We start from the raw sequence: 19,955 nt of genomic DNA, 5'->3' as shown, positions 1-19,955 counted from the left end.
TTAGAGCCAAAACAAACAAGCAATACAGCAATACAGAACATCATAATATATTGCCACAGGCGTGCAGCGATAGGTGTCTTAAAAATACCTATATAAGTAGATCACAAAATTGCCCTGATATATTGTGAGAGGGATATAGGGTAAGTAACAGATTCTCTGTAACTTGAAGTGTTTAAGTCAAGATTTGAGAAAGTCAGTGACTCAGCCAGAGGTTACAGAGTCTGTTACAGGAGTGGGTAGGTCAGGTTCTGTGACCTTTTGATGGTCCCTTCTGGCCTTAAAGTCTATGAGTGTCAGATTTAGCTTGCATGGTCTGCAGTAAAGTCAGGTAAAAAGATAGGACCTACATTTGCCTGATGCTAGGGAGATGGGAACTTGCCTTTGTCAAATATACTGGAGAATTTATCCAAGAACTGTTAATCCGTGGGAAAATATAAATCCTGTAATGCTACCAGGATTTTAGAGGTAGGAGGATCTGCTGTGAAAGCGCTGACCTATTGGTAGCTTTAACTTATGCACCTCATTTTAAAAGGATTTCACAATATTTTGAAGAGGAGAATGTGTGTGCAGTAACTTTAGGCTAGTTCCTATGCCTTCCCTTGTGTATAAAATATCTCTATCCCATTTTGAACACATTTGTCCAGATGGTATCGGCATTCAGGGATATAGGATGTCACCTATGGATCTCAGACTCGCCCCAGGAAATCATATTTTCTGACTACCAGTTTTGCTTCTCACTATCCCCTCACTTTTTGGCTTAGCATCCTTATATGTTTAATATTGCTGACTCCTGGGGTTCCCGAGTCTCAAATACACTCCCATCTTTAATTCCATAGCCAGGAGTCTGAGACTGGGTTCCTCTGCACTGCATAAATATAATCCTAACACTCATACTGCAGCCTTTCATCCAAAACACTCAGAACACTACAGACACTAATGGAATTAAGCCTCACAGCACTCCTCTGAGGTACATAGCTGGTATTATACCCATTAAACAGATGGATAAAATGAGGCAGAGAATCATTTAACTACTTAGTGCCTCACTTTATCCATCTCTCCTCCACACTCCCCCCAGACGGAAAACAAGGAGAGAAACATGGCAAGTTGCAACACTCACTCCCTCTCCCCGCTGCAGAATTGCAGAGCACTTCAGGAGACTGATAGAGAGTGGCAGCATGGTTACTGGTCTTGCATACAGCCATGGCTAGTGTGGAGAGAACTGTGGCAGAATCTCTCCAATTGAGCAAGATCCATGGAAATGGGGCTTGGAATACAGATACCCGGCCTTGGCTGCCTTTTGGGGGCAGATTCCTGTGGTCACTCCACATCTCCCCTTGAACTGGAGCAGAGACTATTCAGATTCCTCAGGTCCATTGGAGCTGTATACGTTTTGCATTACATTGCCCCTCCAGGCACTTTTGTGCAGAGTTAGAACATATGGGCCTCACAAACTAACCACAACTATTTATCTGCTGCAGCTCTGTGAGCATTCATTTTCTAGCAGAGTTAGTGAGTTAGTCATGCACCTAACCACGGATGAGTCTCTCTTCTGCATGTTGAGTATTTTCAGGTCCATATATCCAACATCAGAACAACGTCTTTGAAGGATGCAGGTTGGTATCTGTCAGCTGTGTTCACCTTTGTTTTAATTTAATTTCAGTGCTGGTATAGGAAGAACTGGATGTTTTATTGCTACTGCCATTGGTTGTCACCAGTTGAAGGAAGAAGGCGTTGTAGATGCATTAAGCATTGTCTGCCAGCTACGAGTTGATAGGTGAGTTGCAGTGGAACTGTAAGTCAGACAATGAACACAATGTGGCATTTTCAATCCTGGTTTGCCACATTCCGATCTGATATACGGCCTAGTCTACACTACACGTTTAAACCAATTTTAGCAGCGTTAAACTGATTTAACGGTGCACCCGTCCACACTACGAGGCCCTTGATATCGATATAAAGGGCTCTTTAAATCGGTTTCTGTACTCCTCCCCGACGAGAGGAGTAGCGCTAAAATCGGTATTACCATATCGGATTAGGGTTAGTGTGGCTGCAAATCGACGATATTGGCCTCTGGGCGGTATCCCACAGTGCACCACTGTGACCGCTCTGGACAGCAATCCGAACTCGGATGCAGTGGCCATGTAAACAGGAAAAGCCCTGTGAAATTTTGATTTTCATTTCCTGTTTGCCCAGCGTGGAGCTCTGATCAGCACGGGTGGCGATGCAGTCCCAAATCCAAAAAGAGCTCCAGCATGGACCATATGGGAGATACTGAATCTGATCGCTATATGGGGAGACAAATCTGTTCTATCAGAGCTCCGTTACAGAAGACAAAATGCCAAAGCGTTTGAAAAAAATCTCCAGGCTACACAGTGCTGCGTGACAAGCGTAATGGAAAGCCAAAGAATCAAATGGACGCTCATGGATGGAGGGAGGGGGTACTGAGGACTCCAGCTATCCCACAGTCCACAGCAGTCTCCGAAAAGTATTTGCATTCTTGGCTGAGCTCCCAGTGCCTGTAGGTTCAAACACATTGTCAGGCGTGGTTCAGGGAATAGCTCGTCAGTTTACTCCCTCTCCCCACCACGTGAAAGAAAAGGGAAAGAAATACCTATGTCTACCTATGTCTACTGAATGCTGGTGGTAGACGCGATGCTGCAGCAGTGAAGAGCAGTATCCGCTCTTCTCCCCTCCCCGGTGGCAGACGGTACAATATGACTGCTATCCATCGTCACCATCAGCCCGTGAGTGCTCCTGGCTGGCCTCAGGTGAGGCTGGCCGAGGGCGCCTGGGTAAAAATAGGAATGATTCCCGGTCATTCCCAGTAGATGGTACAGAACGGCTGGTAACCGTCCTCATCATAGCAACTGGGGGCTGAGCTCCATCAGCCCCCTCCCTTTCCTGTGTAAAGAAAAGATTCTGTACTGCCTGGACTAGAATAGCAGCAGGATGCTGGGCTCCACTCCCCCGCACCGCTTATTGTTCTTCCTGGACTGTCATAGCAGCAGGAGGCTGCCTCCCCCTCATTTTATCTCACTAACAACCCACTGTTTCTTATTCCTGCATTCTTTATAACTTCATGACACAAATGGGGGGGACGCTGCCACGGTAGCCCAGGAAGGTTGGGGAGGAGGGAAGCAACGGGTGGGGTTGTTGCAGGGGCACCTCCCATGAATGGCATGCAGCTCATCATTTCTGCGGGATCTGACACGGAGCAGCTGTGCTCTCTGATACACTGGTTCTGTAGTACACTTGCCCCATATTCTAGGCAGGACTGACTCTATTTTTAGAAACCATAAAGAAGGGTTTGACTCGGGGAGCCATTCCCAGTTTTGCCTTTGCGCCCCCGGCCGACCTCAGCCAGGGGCACCCATGATAGCAGCAGACAGTACAGAACAACAGATAACCATCATCTTACTGCCAATTTACAATGGCAGCAGACGGTACAGAACGACTGATAACCGTCTCTGCTATCATGCAAAAGCAAATGAATGCTGCTGTGTAGCGCTGCAGTAACGCCTCTGTTAGCGACATCCAGTACACATACGGTGACAGTAAAAAAAAAGCTGAACGGGCTCCATGGTTGCCGTGCTATGGCGTCTGCCAGGGCAATCCAGGGAAAAAGGGCGCGAAATGATTGTCTGCCGTTGTTTTCCCGGAGGAAGGAATGAGTGACGACATTTACCCAGAACCACCCGCGACAATGATTTTTGCCCCATCAGGCACTGGGATCTCAGCCCAGAATTCCAAGGGGCGGGGGAGACTGCGGGAACTATGGGATAGCTACAGAATAGCTACCCACTGTGCAACGCTCCGGAAATCGACGCTAGCCTCGGACCATGGACGCACACCGCCAAATTAATGTGCTTAGTGTGGCCGCGTGCACTCGACTTTATACAATCTGTTTTACAAAACCGGTTTATGTAAAATCGGACTAATCCCGTAGTGTAGACGTATCCTATGTGTCTGTTAACCTCATAGAACAGAAATACTCTGCCTCCTTGTAGGATAAGTCCTACATCCTACACTCTGTCTAAAAAACGGTCACAGTTGGGTAAGAAATATACAAATGTCAGGACTTACAAGGATTCACCATTCTTAAAGGTGAATTGAAGTGTTTAAATTACTAAATTATTAACATAACACATGGGATAATTTAAAAATTATGGAAAACTATGTTTGAGATTTTCAGAAGCACTCAGAGTTGCCTAATTCTCCTCCTACTGATGCCAAAGTGAGTTTTTCTGTGGACTTCAATGGGAGCACAGTTAGATCAACACAGAATGCTTCTGAAAATCCCACCCTACATTTTTAACCAGAATATTTTGAAAAGTTCTTTCCTTTTTCACTTTTCTGTCAGGACCTGAATTTGAGGTTCTATGTTTCTCTTGCAAGAGTTTCCTACATCACTAACATCAAAGCCGAGAGTTAAACTATGTTAGGTACTAATCTGTGTTAGTGCTAATGATAAAGACCACAGTTGCTTTAGGTGTTAGTACTGTAATCAATTCTGGATACTATCAAAAAAAAAACAACAATGAGGAGTCCTTGTGGTGCCTTAGAGACTAACAAATGTATTTGGGCATAAGCTTTTGTGGGCTAAAACCCACTGCATCAGGTGCATCAGTTTTAGCCCATGAAAGCTTATGCCCAAATAAATTTGTTAATCTCTAAGGTGCCACAAGGACTCCTCATAGAGACTAACAGGGCTATCATTCAGAAACCTTTCTTGGTGCTATGTGTCTTCACCCTTAATTCAGGTCCTGGCAGAAAAGTAAAAAACAAAATAGCTTTTCAAATATTTTTGTTAAAAATTTGTTTGTAATTTTATGGCAACATTTGTATTGTGTTGATAATTTCAGAATTTTAACAAGTTTTATGGGCAGATTCTCTCATGTTCTGTGGCTATTTTATGTTGCAGAGTTGGTCTAAAGAGGGCCTTAACTGGCATAATGCTACCCAAAAGATTCCCCCAGTGTAGGAGAATCCTCTGGTGGTGGAGAGCCAAATTGTGGGGGGGCTATAGGCACCCCGTAGCAGTCACCTTTCTCCAGCCACCCAGCTCTGAAGGTGGCAGTGCCACTGCCAGCAGCAGCGCAGGAGTAAGCCCAGATGGGGAGCTGAGGGGCCCAAGAGCAGCCCCTGGCCTGTGTCTCCACCTGCTGGGTCGCACTGCCCAGGGAAGGTTGGAGGGTCTGGGACTCCCCACAGCTGCCTGGACTGACCCGCTCTGGCATGGGCTTCTGGTCCCAACCCCACAGTCGCTGCTCCCCAAGGTCTCTGCTGACCCCCGAGCCAGGTCCCTCCACCCTGATGGCTGTTACTAGCTGCGAGCAGTCGAAGGGCGGTGGGAGCTGAGGAACAGCTGCAGCCCTGGCTGGGTGGGGGAGAGGAGGAGGACTTAGCAGGCACCGGAGGCAGGGTCTTGTGACAAGGGGGGACACAGCCCTGTGTGTACAGCCCTGGGAGAGTACAGCAAAATATTCTTTCCCATGATATTCCATTTGCATTTTTAAACAAACAGACTCATTTCAACAGTATTTGTGCCCCTATTCAGTAACTATTCCAGTGGAACAAGCTTTTTTTTCAAGAATATTGACAAAATATATATATCAAATGTTAAGCTTATATAGTCTCTGAAAACAAATGTTACTGCAGAACACACCAATACTACTGCAGATTTGGAATTTAAAACAACAAATTGTGAGATTTTATTTTTTACACCCAAATGTGCAATTTGAAAGATACTCAGCTCTTGGATTAGTTACATAAATCATCCAATCAGAGAACTTGGAATAATACCACCTAATACGCATAGCTCCCACACAAAGAGACAAAGCAGGAATGGCAAATATTCCCAATGAATTGTTTATAAATGATCTGCATACCAGGAGTTATTTGCTGAAGAAATCTATGGATAGTTTTTCAATAATCAGTAAAGCTGGGAATTTCACTAATTGGGTGCAGATAATTCACAAACAGAAAAATTAGTCTCTCGAGCTAGATAATTATACAGATAATATAGTATCTCAGTGGCTCCCAAGTCAAAAAGAAATAGTAGCAATCTCTCTTTCTTCTACTCCAGCTTGTCAGAGAAGTAGTTTGATTAGTAGGGCTGTGTCTGTGTGTGGTGTATGTGAGACATATGGTCATTCTTAGCTCTTGTGGGAGTGAGTTCCATAGTCTAGGGCCAGCTCTTGTGAAAATTCTGTCTGCCACTTACAAGCCTCCCCCTACTGGGAAGCAGCATCATGAGTCCAGTGGAACGTAGCTGTTGTGGGAGTTCATGGTCACTAAGGAAGAGATGATCATATAAGTAGCTAGGGTCAATGGAGGACTCAGAATATCAGCCAAGAGACCTTGAAATGTGCTTTATATTCAGTGGGGAGCCAGTGCAGAGACAGAAGCCCCAGGGTGGTGTACTTATATCAGTCTCTGTTGCTAAGCAGATGGGCTGCTGCATTTTGTACCAGCTAGAGCTTTTCAGGCTACGTGGCTTCATTACTAGGAATAATGGATAGCAATAATCAAGCTTGGAGGTCACAAATGTGTGGTTCACAGTGGCCAAACCTGAATCTGTTAATGAGCTGAGTCTCCTTGCCAGTTGCAGCTGGCTATTTGGCCATCCAATAGCAATGAGGAAACCAAAAGGACCTCAAAGTTGTAAACCAACAAAGAGATCTAAATAGGAGAAGGTATTTGTTGAATAAATTGGTTTAAAATTTCTTTGCCCGTCTCTGCCTATCAGCTGTCTTTTTGTTTGTTTGTTTGTTTTGTGTAGAAAAATCTTAGTTTATTTTAAAATGTGTTAACCTGTTAGTTTCTGTGGCCTAGCAGGCCTTGTATTAAGAGAGGCCGGATCCTGTACTCCATGTGATGCAAACCTCTCACTGAAATCAACTAGTTCAACAAAGGGTTGGCAAAAGCAGTTTAAAGTGTATGTCACAATGCATATTCCTGTCCTCCCAGGCCATATCCCTCCTTCCAGACAGACACACATATCAACTCCAAGTAGCGGCTTGGTGCAAGCGTGGGAAGGGAGGTGAGGGTGTGTCTGTAATGGCCAAGTTGTTTAACACCCTGAAGTTGCAATAGCCCCTATTGCTTCTGGGTCCCAACTCGGTGAGGGGCTCTGGCCGATGGACCTCAGTGGTGACAGAAAGAGCCTTAGTTTCATTTTCTATCTGAAAGACAACACTGGTAATGCAGTACAGCCTCAGCTAGTACTCCACTAGTGCAGCACCCCCTTACCACTGTACTCACATTCAACACTGATATGAGCTTAGGTTCTACTGGGATTTCATCCCAATATCTGGCCTGAAACCAGTGCTACCAACTGAGTTATCACACAGCTGTACTGGTGTAGGTAACTGATCCAAATGGACTGCACTGAACACTTTTTTATGTTCAAGTTTAACTAAGTTTCATTGTTGGCGCTGAAATGAGTCACTGCTGTAAAATTTCTTCTGTGTCTGCTGTTTAGACAGGATGCATTGTAGGCGTTAGAAAGAGGAGAGGAAGAGCTGCTCTCTGTACATGTGATCAAAGGGTCACTATAGGTTACATTTTTAGGATATGAAGAAGAATGAAATCTGTGTACAGTATGGTCTAGGTTCTCTTGCCCTTATTCATGCTGAGTAGTACCTCAGTCCTCCAACAGCCCCAATAAAATCAATCGGATTACTCTGGGAGAATGGAACTCAACATGTATAAAGGGTATCAGAATCTGCCCCAAGAGACTGAGTTTTTTATGACATATCTAATCTTAGTTGTGCTTAAAATACAGCATATAAAGTGCTTCATAGTAATTCCCCATAATTGTGTGGGGTTTCAAATTTGGATTTTAACAGCTTAGCTGCTGGCTATATGGTTCCCTATAGTCCTTATACCTGTTGTGTCAGAATTGGATATTCATGATGTAATAACAAGTAGGGCTCTCAAGTGATTAAAAAATTAATAATCATTAATTGAATTATTTTAAAAAATCATGATTAATTTCATGATCAATCATGCTGTTAAATAATAGAATACCATTTATTGAAATAGTTTTGGATGTTTTCTACATTTTCAAATCTATTGATTTCAATTAAGACTCAGAATACAAAGTGTACAGTGCACACTTTATATTTATTTTTATTACAAATATTTACACTGTAAAAAATAAAAGAAATCATATTTTTCATTCACCTAATGCAAGTACTGTAGTGCAATCTCTTTATCATGAAAGTTGAACTTACAAATAAAGAATTATGTACAAAAATAACTGCATTCAAAAACAAAACAATGTAAAACTTTAGAGCCTACAAGTCCACTCAGTTCTACCTCTTGTTCAGCCAATCGCTAAGACAAACAAGTTTGTTTACCTTAGCAGGAGATAATGCTGCCTGCTTCTTGTTTACAGTGTCACCTGAAAGTAAGAACAGGTGTTTGCATGGCACTGTTGTAGCCAGTGTCACAAGATATTTACGTGCCAGATGCACTAAAGATTGATAGGTCCCTTCATTCTTCAACCACCATTCCAGAGAACATGCTGATGACAAGTTATGCTCAATAACAATCCAAAGCAGCACGGCCCAATGCATGTTCGTTTTTATCATCTTAGTCAGATGCCACCAGCAGAAGTTTGATTTTCTTTTTTGGGTGGTTTGGGTTCTGTAGTTTCTGCATACGAGTATTGCTCTTTTAAGACTTCTGAAAGCATGTTCCACACCTTGTCCCTCTGAGATTTTGGAAGGCAGTTCAGATACTTAAACCTTGGGGAGAATATTGTAGCTATCTTTAGAAATCTCACATTGGTAACTTGTTTGCGTTTTGTCAAATCTGTAGTGAAAGTGTTCTTAAAATGAACATGTGCTGGGTCATCATCCAAGACTGCTATAACATGAAATATATGGTAGAATGAAAGTAAAACAGAGAAGGAGACAGACAATTCTCCTCCAAGGAGTTCAATCACAAATTATTTAATGCATTATTTTTTTTAACAAGTGTTAAAGCACATCCTCTGGTTCTTAGCAGCAGAGCAGATTGTTTGATTTTTAAGAAACAAGGTTTCATTCTATTGTACTTTCTTTTCAGAGGTGGAATGATTCAGACCAGTGAACAATATGAATTTGTGCACCATGCATTGAGTTTGTATGAAAGCAGACTTTCTGCAGAAGCTGTCCAGTGAAACCATGAAGGGTGATCAGAATGTCGATCTCTTGAGGTAATTTGTTTCATTACCTACCAGCAACTTCTTCAAGGAGTTTACTGCAGTGGATGCTTTGAAGCCAACTTGTGAAAGGATAGTGGATGGTTTGTCAAAAATATAAAGATTGCCAGATCCTTACTGTATATGAATGTATTGTAAGCTTCCCAAAAATGATTTTTAAAGAAGGTACTGTACTGATGCTCCATGTGGATTTCACATATATATAGCTAAAAGGTGGATTTATTTCTGTAATAACAATATCTGCTACACAGAATGTATGTATGGTATGTACTACTGCTGCAGTCAGATGGAAACTGGAACTTCTACAGGAGAAATGTTTTTCTAAGTGTATAAATGCTTTAACATTTGCCAACTCTGTCTTGTGAATGGACTGTCGGCTGTTAAACTGTACCTGTTAAGTGCTATTACCTATTATGTGGTGAGCTTATTTCTTGGCCACATAAGACTCTTGCTGCTAACGTTGCAAGTGATCAATTATGGATTTAAGGAGAAGAAAATCCTTTTGTTTTTGAAACTGTTCAAAAGCAGTTATATCTTTTATATGGAAATATCTGTTCTTCATACTATTAGCTATTTAATGCGTATTTACAGTAGGTCCTATAAAGCAGTTACAGAGTACAACCTCTGTTATTCAGTGTATATGTATGTATTTACTCTATACTGTTGATTGTACTCTATGCTGTTAGAAGCTGCTTCTGCTCCTGACCTGAATCCAGTGTATTTGTAAATTATATAAGTCATTTTACTTTTAAAAGAAACTTTGTAGCATATATTAAATAGTAAGGATTTTAAATATGTGTCTGTCTTTTACTAAGAGGGGATTTTTTGCATATGTTGTCTACATGTTGTATCTCTTCTGTTAAGAAATGGATGCCTTTGGAAATATGAGCTCTTCTGTAACAGGAACAAAAAATAGTTATACAAAAAATTCTGCTATGAATGTTTCCTTATATTTCTGCACAGATTTGCTCTCTAAAAGAAATGTGAATCTAGCATAACTACTTACAACACTAAGAGGTCTGCATCCAGGATAAAATCAGTTTTTAATTCAATGATGTTGACTTTGCTTCATACTGACAATAAACTACATTGATACAAAATAGTTAGTGAATCTGGAGTTTTTTTTGTGTACAGTAATTAACCATTACTATTATTATAATACCACAATAAGGCAAATGTAGCCCAATCTGCTCTAGTTAATTTCATGCTGTCTTCTGACCATTTGGAGGGTCAAATCATTGAGGCCTTTATTCAGCTTTTAGTTAAGGCAAATTCTCACTGTATGTAGGCAAAATGGATCAGATGATGTTAAACCAAAGTCAACATCACTTGATCCTATAATGGGAGTGTACATGAGTAAGGACTTAGTAAAGAACTCAGAGATTTGCACTCCCACCATGTATGGTTTTCAGAACTCATAAAGAGGAGTTGGAAGTAGTATTTAATAACAACATTTCATTACAGAAACTGTGTATGGTGTTTACTGGATAGCATGGTATGTGTTTATTCAGCACAATCCAAATCACCTACAGACGTGTAATGTTTCCTGAACAGTCAATTACATGAAATTACAATCCCTTTTCCTTATATTTTTAGTCTAATATGTTGTTCAGATTTTGAAACATCTTTTTGTTTGGGTGTGAGGCTTGGTAGTTTCAAAATCTACCCTTTTTGCTTGTATTTTTCCAAAATAAATCAGAGTCAGTAAACTCTGAAGAATCATATGAAAGGACAAAGTGGTATAAAATTCCCCAAAACTATTGAATAGAAGGAAGTGCTCGTCACTGACTTTTCCCCCTGTGAAGGCACATTTCCTTCCTAGCCTTCGCTTCACTTATCTGAGGTGGTGATTGTGTGTGTGTGTGGTTTTTTTTTTTTTTTTTGGTTTTTTTTTTTTTTTTTTAAAGAGAAGCATGGGGAGTTGTTAGATGGAAAATGGATCCTTTATTTCATGTCCTGATTTTCACCTGCCTGGCCTTCAAGATCTCAGGTAAGTGCATTTCCCGGGTTCCCCCCTCTGTTCCCGTTCTCATTCTGTCACTAACCAGGGCTCCCAAGGGTTGCTTGAAACTTATTCAATGCTGTGAAAATAGAACCACTTCTCAGCCTGAGTTTATACAAGATGGATCGGGGGGAAGGGCAGGGCCAACAAAGCCAGTACTGTTTAGATTTCTCTCCAAAGGAAAATAAACTCTCTCTCCTTGAATGTTGTATATACATCATTTTTTAAAAGAGATCTCTGACTAGACAATCCAATGGCTGAGCCCTGAGCCAGGTTCCTTTGAGGAGAGATTCAGATTACTTATTAAAGCTTTGTGAAACTTACAAAAGCAGAAGCTTCTTGGGGCACTTAGTTAGAACACAATCTTATGTCCTGCACCATAAGAAAGAGGGAATGAAAAAACAAGGAAATCATATGAATTGTTTTTAAATGGTTTTGTTTATCTAGTGGAGCCCAAAGCTTTGACTAAATAAATGACTTAAAAAAAATTAAGTGATACTGAGATTGATTTTGAACCATCCAATTCTGTTCTCTGTAACAAGGGGGAATTTGGGGCTGGGGGAGTTTGATTTCAGTGAATGATTTTTCTTCTGTTCATTTCAGTGTTGGATGTATACATTTAAGCTGGGATGATAAAAGAGTCAATCCAATCTGTAGTGGGATGGTTACAAAATAACAACAAAAGGAGTCAATATATTTAGGAGTGTAAGCTACACAGATTTCATATCAGTCAAAAGCCCCCATTCTTTGTAAAAGATAAATGAAACATAGCCCTGGAGAGGCAAATAGATTTTGGAAAGTCCCCTTTTCTATCCCTCCTTCCCCCTCTAAATACTATGATTTCCTTAAAAAAAAAATCAATGTGCAGTCATAAACAGTGGATTTAACTTGTGGTGACAGTAAGGAAGGCTAATGGATCTCTGTGTATTTGAAGAGGAGGGAGAGGGTTTTTCAGAAATGAGCTGAAAGTCAATAGCCCCCTTGATTTCCTTTTAATTCAAGTTTGATTTCTTTTGTTGTTACGTAGACGGTCAAGGTGAACTTTACCAAAAAGGGTTTGTTGCATTCTTGCCCTTTGCAGTTCCCAATTGTAATTGTTGTGGCTTTTAAAATCATTTCTGCCGGTTCAGGTCAGAAAAACTGAGATAAACGAAAAGAGAGAGAGAAAAAAAGTCATCGGGATTTATTTTTTAAGGGCCACATATGATTTTTTGTATTTTGATGGGTTTTTCATCTTCCAGAAGGGTTTCTGATTATCCATGTCCAGAAACAGCAATGTCTTGTTGGAGGCAAAACAGCATGTGTGGGCAAGTGCAATCTGACTGATCCAAACCAGCAGTGGAGGTGGACAGAGAATGAGAAGCTGCTCCATGTTAGATCTGGCCAGTGTTTGGGCATCTCCAAGTCCTCTGCTGCATCGTCCCGCAGCATCTTCATAGACTGCCCTCAGGCACCCAGCTGGATCTTCCACAACACGGAAGGGCTCCTCCAGGTGGCAAACAGCTCTCTCTTTCTCACAAAACAAGGCCCGAGGGTAATGATCAAGAAGGGTAGAAAATACCCCCATACCTGGAAGCAAATAGATGTTGACGACAAGGGGAAAACTGCCTATGAAAATCTGTGCCCACACAAAGGTGAGCTTATCCTTTCAGACAGTGTCCTGGGAGCTATGGTAACAATCCGGTCTCTGTTGCACACACTCACATTTTAAGGACTATGACATTGCTCATGGGAGGTTAATTTAAAGGATTGTTCAGAATCCAAAATCAGAATGCTGTAAAAAGACTAGCTTTAAGACAGCCATGAGAGCGGCCTTTCTAACATTCAATGTTTTTGATAGCTTGGGTGATATTTTCAGACTGGGTGTTCCCTTTTCTGTTTCATTTTTGGGCCCAAATCTTTATGTATAAGGCTTAATCCACCAGACTCTCGTGCTATTTACTTCCCAAAAAAAGAAGAATATAATTTTTGGTGCGGCTTTGATGTACTTTATACCAATGTGAAATTATTCAGATCCTCCTCCTCATCCACTTTATCATATATATGCACATTTCAAAAATCTACCAAAAGGGGCAAAGAGTCATCTGAAAATGGGATAGATACAGTACAACCTCACTGATAACCTGAATGCTTGTTCCCAATGAACAAAGAACCTACATATTCTGCTGTTTATGCAGCAGTATCACTATACCAATATGGGGAATATTCCTTGTAACCAACACAAAATCCTCAGTATAATGAACTGAACTCAAACCTATGGAAATACAGGTGATAAGATTTTAAGATGTATATGTCTGTGTGTACCTCTATATGCGGTATGTGTTTATATACAGCTATGATATAAAATGTGGCTAGAAAGGGTCTGAATGTTGTTTAATAATCTAAGTTAACAGCTCTTTGTTGTTTATTTGAGGTCACAGTAGCACTTTTCAGGATTGTCCTGTGCTATGATTGAGCAGGACATTGAAGTAAATCATAATGACCTAGCTAGCTAGCTCTTTATTACAAAGACAATAAGCTGCATCACATGTGATTTATTCCATCCTTTAAAAAAATTGCTTTAAAATTGATACACGAATGTGTCATGTGACCATCAGATTTTTTTAGGACGTTTAAAACAAAATGAGTGAGTCATTATAAGACTTTTTTGTCAGTTATCCTTATTTTTGTAATCTATTTTACATTACATATTTTGGGCCTGATTCACATCTGATTTACCATTTTTAATAAGATTAGGCCTAATCCGACAACAATTTACATACATTTACTCAAAGCCGTGGGACTGCTCACCTGAGTATGTCATGAAGATGAATGTTTATGGAATCAGGGCCACAGTAAGGATGTAAAATAGATCAAGAGGACACGTAATATGTTGTTGTGAGTGTCTACAGAATGCACATGGGAGCTAAAATAGAAGAAGGAAAAGGGGTTGGCTGGTGGGTAATTTGATATTGTCACTTGAGTCCACATTCCAGCTTTGAAACAAGAGCATTCTCTTTAAAAAAATACAAGCATATTTGAAGTACAATATATGACACTGAAAGGCATTTTGCGGGCCCTGTTGTGCCTTCCATTTTTAAGCAGATGTCCTCATTGACTTCTTTGTGGAGTTCTGCTGAAAAATCGGTAGTACAATAGGTCTCAGTTATCACTTTCGTCGGATGACTAAAAATTTCCAAGCATTCAACAGGTACTAACACCATGTGTTTATAATGTCGTAACAAGGACTGTAAAGGAGTAGACTTAAGCACAGAATGCTGCAACTTTCTTCATAAAAGTATAAAACACTGAATACTATAGAAAAAAATCATAATGCTAATTGACCCAGACATAAAGTCTAACTCTGGCCAAAACTTTTCAACTTGGATGCCTAAATTTAGGTTCCATATTTAGACACCTAAACAAATGGGCTGATTGTCAGAGGTGCTGAGCATCTGCATCTGACATTGATAACAATGGGAGCTGTGCATGATCAGCTGCTTTCATTTGTTTACATGTCTAAATATAGATATAGAATGATAGCTTTAGGGACTCGAGTGGGAAAATGTTGGCTTTTTATTTTATTCAGGTAAAATTACACAGTAAGGACTGCATAATATCTTCAGAATTGGAATGGATGCAAATTATTCTACTCTGGTAATGTTCTATTTTAATATAAGTACTCTTTGCTTTTATGGTAGTTACCATGCACTGAAAAATAGTGAGGTTTTGGCAAAGGAAACAAAAGTCTTGCAAAAAAAGAAAACCAGGCTGAATCTCTGCCCAAACATCTAACCAAATTTGAGATGGGACATGCTCCCAAACCCAAGAAGTGCAACTATCTCTGTAACAGGCCTAATCCAAACATCAAATATGAACATCCTGAACTTTGAGAAAGTTTGAATTCAGATTTCAATTTCAAATCTGACTTCTTACAAGTGTTGGGATACAGAATTTTGGTTCTAGAGCACATATGGTCTCTAGAGCACATATGACTCTTTGTGAAGGTCAGGATCAGTTTGGATAAGTATCCCATCCCTAACCAGTCAGAAGTGACTTCTTAATCCAGCACAGGCCTTTCCTTCCTTCACCATCTCACAAAATCCATGACTGAGTTTCAGTGAGTCTGGCAGTTGGTTGGACCAAATTCCATAATCAAGGGGCCAATCTTGCAAGGTGCTATGCGTCCCCATGAGATGCTAAGTATCTTAAACTCCCACTCAAGTCAGTAAGAGTTGAGGGCACAGCCTCTTGTAGGATGAACCTCAAATCTCTAAGGTCTTCTTTTCAAGGTCAAAAACACAATTCTGGGGCACATTGATCCATGGAAGGCTCACATGATTGTGAAATTTCAAGACAGCTTCCAGTGTTGTTAGATCTACTGAGTTTACACCAAGAACTTGGGATACAATAAGCAAAGTGGGTACAGGAAACTAGCAGCCTGTTGGATTCAGAACAGCACTAGAACTAGGAGCTAGGAGGAGTAGGGGAGTGTGTGAAAAGGCCCAAAACAGAGAGAATGATCGGGAAATGGATTGCACTTGAAGGAATAGAGGTAATGAAGCATGCGATCAGGGAGCAAATTGAGGGATTTGGGAGGAAGGGAAAGATGGCATTAGGAGTAGGATCTTTTTGTGTGAAACCAAAACTGCTGTTGGAAATGTATCAATTAGAAGGGTTTCTCAAGTCCAAGATGGAAACTCTAGGGAGTAGGGTGGAGAGAACCCACAGAATAGCCAATAAGCTAGTGGTTAGGGCACTCAGCTGGGCTGTAGGGTGTGCTGATTCAAGTCCAAACTCTACTTGATTTAGAGCAGGGACTTGAACCTCGGTCTTTCACATCCCAGTATTGGCCATTCTGGGGTGAGTCTCTCACAATCTTTGCTGTTGGACCTCTTTCATTTTGCATAAATAAGTAAATATTAATCAGCCCAGAGAGAAAGAAACACTTCCCAGGACACTCGGGATGTGGGAGTCAGAGGTTCAAGTCCCCGCTCTGCTAACTCTCGCATTCCAGGCGTGCTCTAGCCCCTGGGCTATTGGCTATTCTGGCATGGGTATCTTCTTCTCTCTGGTTTTTAGGGAAAAGTTTCAAAGGGCCTTGGTTTCATCCACACATGGAATGAAACCAAATTTCAAAACCATTTTTTTCCAGAAATTGAGTTCTTTTCCAGCTAGCCTTAGTATGGAGAGTAAATATAGCATATGCAGAAGTGGGGGACAGCAAGAGAAGAGCTCAAATATTTGGTTTAAGTGTATATATTTCAGGGGATCTATTTTGATATTTGTCTATCACTAATCTACTGGGAACACTACAATGTTGCTGGGTTTCCTGAGTCTTGCATGACTTACAAATGGAAATATGGGAGACTGAGGGATTCACAAAAGCTCACACTCTGGCCCTACAACAGCTGTGTACATGATTTGTAAGAGGCACTATTATAGAATTGCACCAAAACTTTATGTCCTGTAGATTATTTGGTAGTTACGAGATTTGGTAGCTGCTAGGTGAGAAAGGTGAAAGGTAATTACTGACACAGAGGAAATAGCCAAAATAATTGTCCACAGATAATTTTAGGGCCAGTACCATTGTGATCTGTGGATGGTTGGCAAATGAGAAAAGAATGGTAAACTGGTCAAATGTTTTGTGATTATTCACTCAGCTCTAGTAATCACCATGTAGCCTATATACTGGTTTAGAAGACAGTAATATTGCATTACCCCCCTGTATGTACTGATATAGACCTAGCCTGCTGTTCTTACTGCAGTAAACACTCCCATGTTTTTCCTAGGACTAAAAACTTCAGGCCTGAGCCCAATCTAAATACAGCACTTACCACCGTAAAGATAAAATGGATTTATCATGTGTTGAGTACCTTAGTGCAGCATTTCTCAAATGCAGCCACCAGGGGCTTTTCTTGTGGCCACAGCCTCCTGGGCGGTGATGGGGAGGAGGAGATGAGAGCGCAAAGCAGCAGCACCTCCCCAGGGGCCACCAGGAGTGGTAGGGCCCTGCCCGACTCTGGAGAGATACAAGTAGCCAGTGAGTTCCCCACCTTCCTGGAGTCAGTGGGGTTGGGCTTCAGGTCTCAGGTGGCAGGATCCAGCCACGGAGCTTCGGGCTCTGTCCCTAAGTCCTGTCCCCTCGGCGTGCGCTTTGGGCTCCATTCCCTGGCTGCGTGGTGACGGACTCTGGCCCCAAACTCACCCTCCATCACCTCTGCCCCCCTGCTGCCTCCCTCAGTGCCCCATTGCCCTTGGCCCCTGCTGCCTCTGTACCCACCTCCCCATCAAGGGCTTAATTTGTCCCCGGGCTTTCTGGGGCTGAGTGAGTCTTCTGTGAGAAGTGATATTTATGTGTTTGTTAGTATCACTTTTCACAGCACCACTTAGTAGCTAGCAGAATAAAAAGCAACCAAAAAAAGCAAAAGAAACAATAAGAAAAAGTTAAGAATGTTCAAAGCACCTTATTTGTGTTTCTATTCTGTTTAGATCCCCTAAAGAATAGAGACAACTGTACACTATTTTTATTATTGAGTCTGCAAAAAAACCCTACATAGATACATTATAATGATTTGGATACATTATCTGTGCATATTTATTTGTTTTTTCTAATATTAATTAAATATTTTGGGGAAATGGTCACAGCAGCTGCCCGCAAGAGTTGGTGGCCGCACTCTGAGGCCACCAAAAAATTTGTTGAGAGAACCCCTGCCTTAGCGTGCTCAGCTCCTCAAAGACACAGAACAAGAGGCGGGGAAATGTGCACCAAATACATCATTATATCCTCAGTCTGTTTAGTCTGCAACTTCAGCTAGACAAAACAGAGGATATAACAAATAAGAAAAATGACTCATTGTCAGCTGCTCTTGGTGCAGCCTGTTTAAGGGACTCAGTTTTTCCTAATTGGTCCCCTTCAATTCAACCAATCCATAAAGTCTTAGCTTCAACTCCAGAGTATGCCATCTCCTTTTGGGCTTCTTAGATGCAGCCTAAATTGGAGCTAGCTGACTCTCTGCTATCCCAGGCTTTTCTATCTCCCTTTCCTTCTCTGTTCACCCTCATTTATAGATGGGCTTGTTTTCCTTATTGGTCACAGCTGTGAGTCCATGTTTCAGCAGCTGTGCAGGGGGAGTGATCAGCCTGATTGCCTGTAAGTAGGGGGCACTCTCCTCTCCCTTCTGCCTTTGCTCAGTGTGGGATTTGCTAAACCCCATTACACTGTACACTTTGACATTCAGCCTGTTAGTGCCAATATTTCTTGTTTCCATTTTCCCCACTCCCTTCCACTTGATCTGCTCCTTTTCACCATCTGTCCCTCATCCAGACCCTCCCCTCTAAAACAGTACCCTTCTGCACACCTCTTGTGCGCCTGTCCTCTTTTTCTGTCTCAAACATTGGACTGAGTCTTTGAGGGTTACATGATGAGGAGATTAAAGCCAAAAGGTCTTGATCCTGCCACCTTTAAAGTCAATGGTAAACCTCGTATTGACTTCAAAGGGGTAGGATCAGGCATAAAGTAGCCAGCTAGCCAGAAGAAGCACTCAATAATCCCCAACATCTAATCTGGAGGGTTCATTGTGAGAAGGGCCCTCTTAGATTGTCCTGCCTCGTTCTTGGAGTCTCTATAGTTCCAGCTATTTCTCTTCCAAACAGGTCTCATCCCAAGGGTTTTTTGTTGGTTTAAAATGTAGGTTAAACTGAAAATAGAAGTGATAGAAAGCATTTTTCCATGTGCTAGCCACCTTCTTGCCAAAGCTGTTAGAACAATGCTTTTCTGGTCCATCAAAATTCCAGTGGCCCAGACTTTCACCATTGTCTACAAGGTACTTAGCATCCACCATCCAAAGCAGTTGGAGCTCCTGGTCAGCACAAGTGAGGAGCTAAAGGTTCACCCTTCAGCCTAACTGTAGCATACAGATTTTTTGGTTTACAAATTAGTGTATGTTAGAGCTGGTCAAAAAAATAATGAAACGTTTTACACACATACAAAAATTCAAAAGTTTTCACATAATATTTTTGTCAAAATTTCAAAGAATTTCAACCAGCTTTACTGTATGCCTTTAACAAAGCAATATGATGCAACATACACTGAACATGAAACAAATGGTGTCTGACAAATGGTTTCAATTAGAAAAGTTTTTTTAAGATATTTAGAAAAATATATAATCTGTAGCATAAAATTATCAGTTTTTTACATAAAAGCTTAAAAAATACCCTGCATGTTTTCATTCTAAAAACTATGATTTCCAACTAAAGAACACCGCATTATTTCACTTGCTTTTTGTTTAACCTGAGTTCCTAAAATAAAATAAATCAACCACCATCCCTCCATAAGAGCATTAAGGACAAAGTATTTTCAAAACAATTACTACATATCTTGGATGGCTAAAGCCACTTGGCTTTCATCTTCGTGCATTTTAAGGCTATCCAAGATACCCTATAATCACCTAAAAATATTCTGCTTCCCATGTCTCATTGCTTAAGTAAAGAGTACCGGTACTTACATTATATACGTGCACTTTTAAAGAAACTATTTCCCATCTTTATGATGATCTTAAAACCTCTAGGTCTCTCCTGAACTCTCACCAACAAATACTATATATATATAATGACTTCATCTTTGAAGTCATTATAATAACTTTATCTTTGAAAACTCATGGTCCTGGATGACTGGAAAAAGGCTAATGTAGTGCCCATCTTTAAAAAAGGGAAGAAGGAGGATCTGGGAAACTACAGGCCAGTCAGCCTCACCTCAGACCC

At 41.1% G+C, this 19,955-nt stretch overlaps 2 protein-coding genes across 3 annotated transcripts in view; both read left to right on the top strand.

Annotated features, from left to right (window-relative positions):
* Positions 1-10,313, top strand: part of PTPRR (protein tyrosine phosphatase receptor type R) — a 238,935-nt gene extending 228,622 nt beyond the window's left edge. For both annotated transcript variants that reach the window (XM_050935224.1, XM_050935215.1), the window contains 2 exons: positions 1,661-1,774; positions 9,076-10,313. In XM_050935224.1, coding sequence (XP_050791181.1) covers positions 1,661-1,774; positions 9,076-9,169 — 208 coding nt within the window. In that variant the 3' untranslated portion in view covers positions 9,170-10,313. The remainder of the gene's footprint in view (positions 1-1,660; positions 1,775-9,075) is intronic.
* Positions 10,314-11,114: 801 nt separating this feature from the next.
* The window catches only part of PTPRB (protein tyrosine phosphatase receptor type B), a 92,103-nt gene continuing 83,262 nt past the window's right edge, over positions 11,115-19,955 (top strand). The window contains exons 1-2 of the mRNA XM_050934083.1: positions 11,115-11,201; positions 12,455-12,847. Of these exons, the coding sequence (XP_050790040.1) occupies positions 11,147-11,201; positions 12,455-12,847 (448 nt within the window). The 5' untranslated portion in view covers positions 11,115-11,146. The remainder of the gene's footprint in view (positions 11,202-12,454; positions 12,848-19,955) is intronic.

The sequence above is a fragment of the Gopherus flavomarginatus genome, chromosome 1 (assembly GCF_025201925.1).
Source record: "Gopherus flavomarginatus isolate rGopFla2 chromosome 1, rGopFla2.mat.asm, whole genome shotgun sequence".
In the NCBI taxonomy this organism is placed as follows: Eukaryota; Metazoa; Chordata; order Testudines; family Testudinidae; genus Gopherus; species Gopherus flavomarginatus.
The sequence above is the reverse complement of the archived record's forward strand: the minus strand, read 5'-3'. Positions and strand labels throughout refer to the sequence as shown.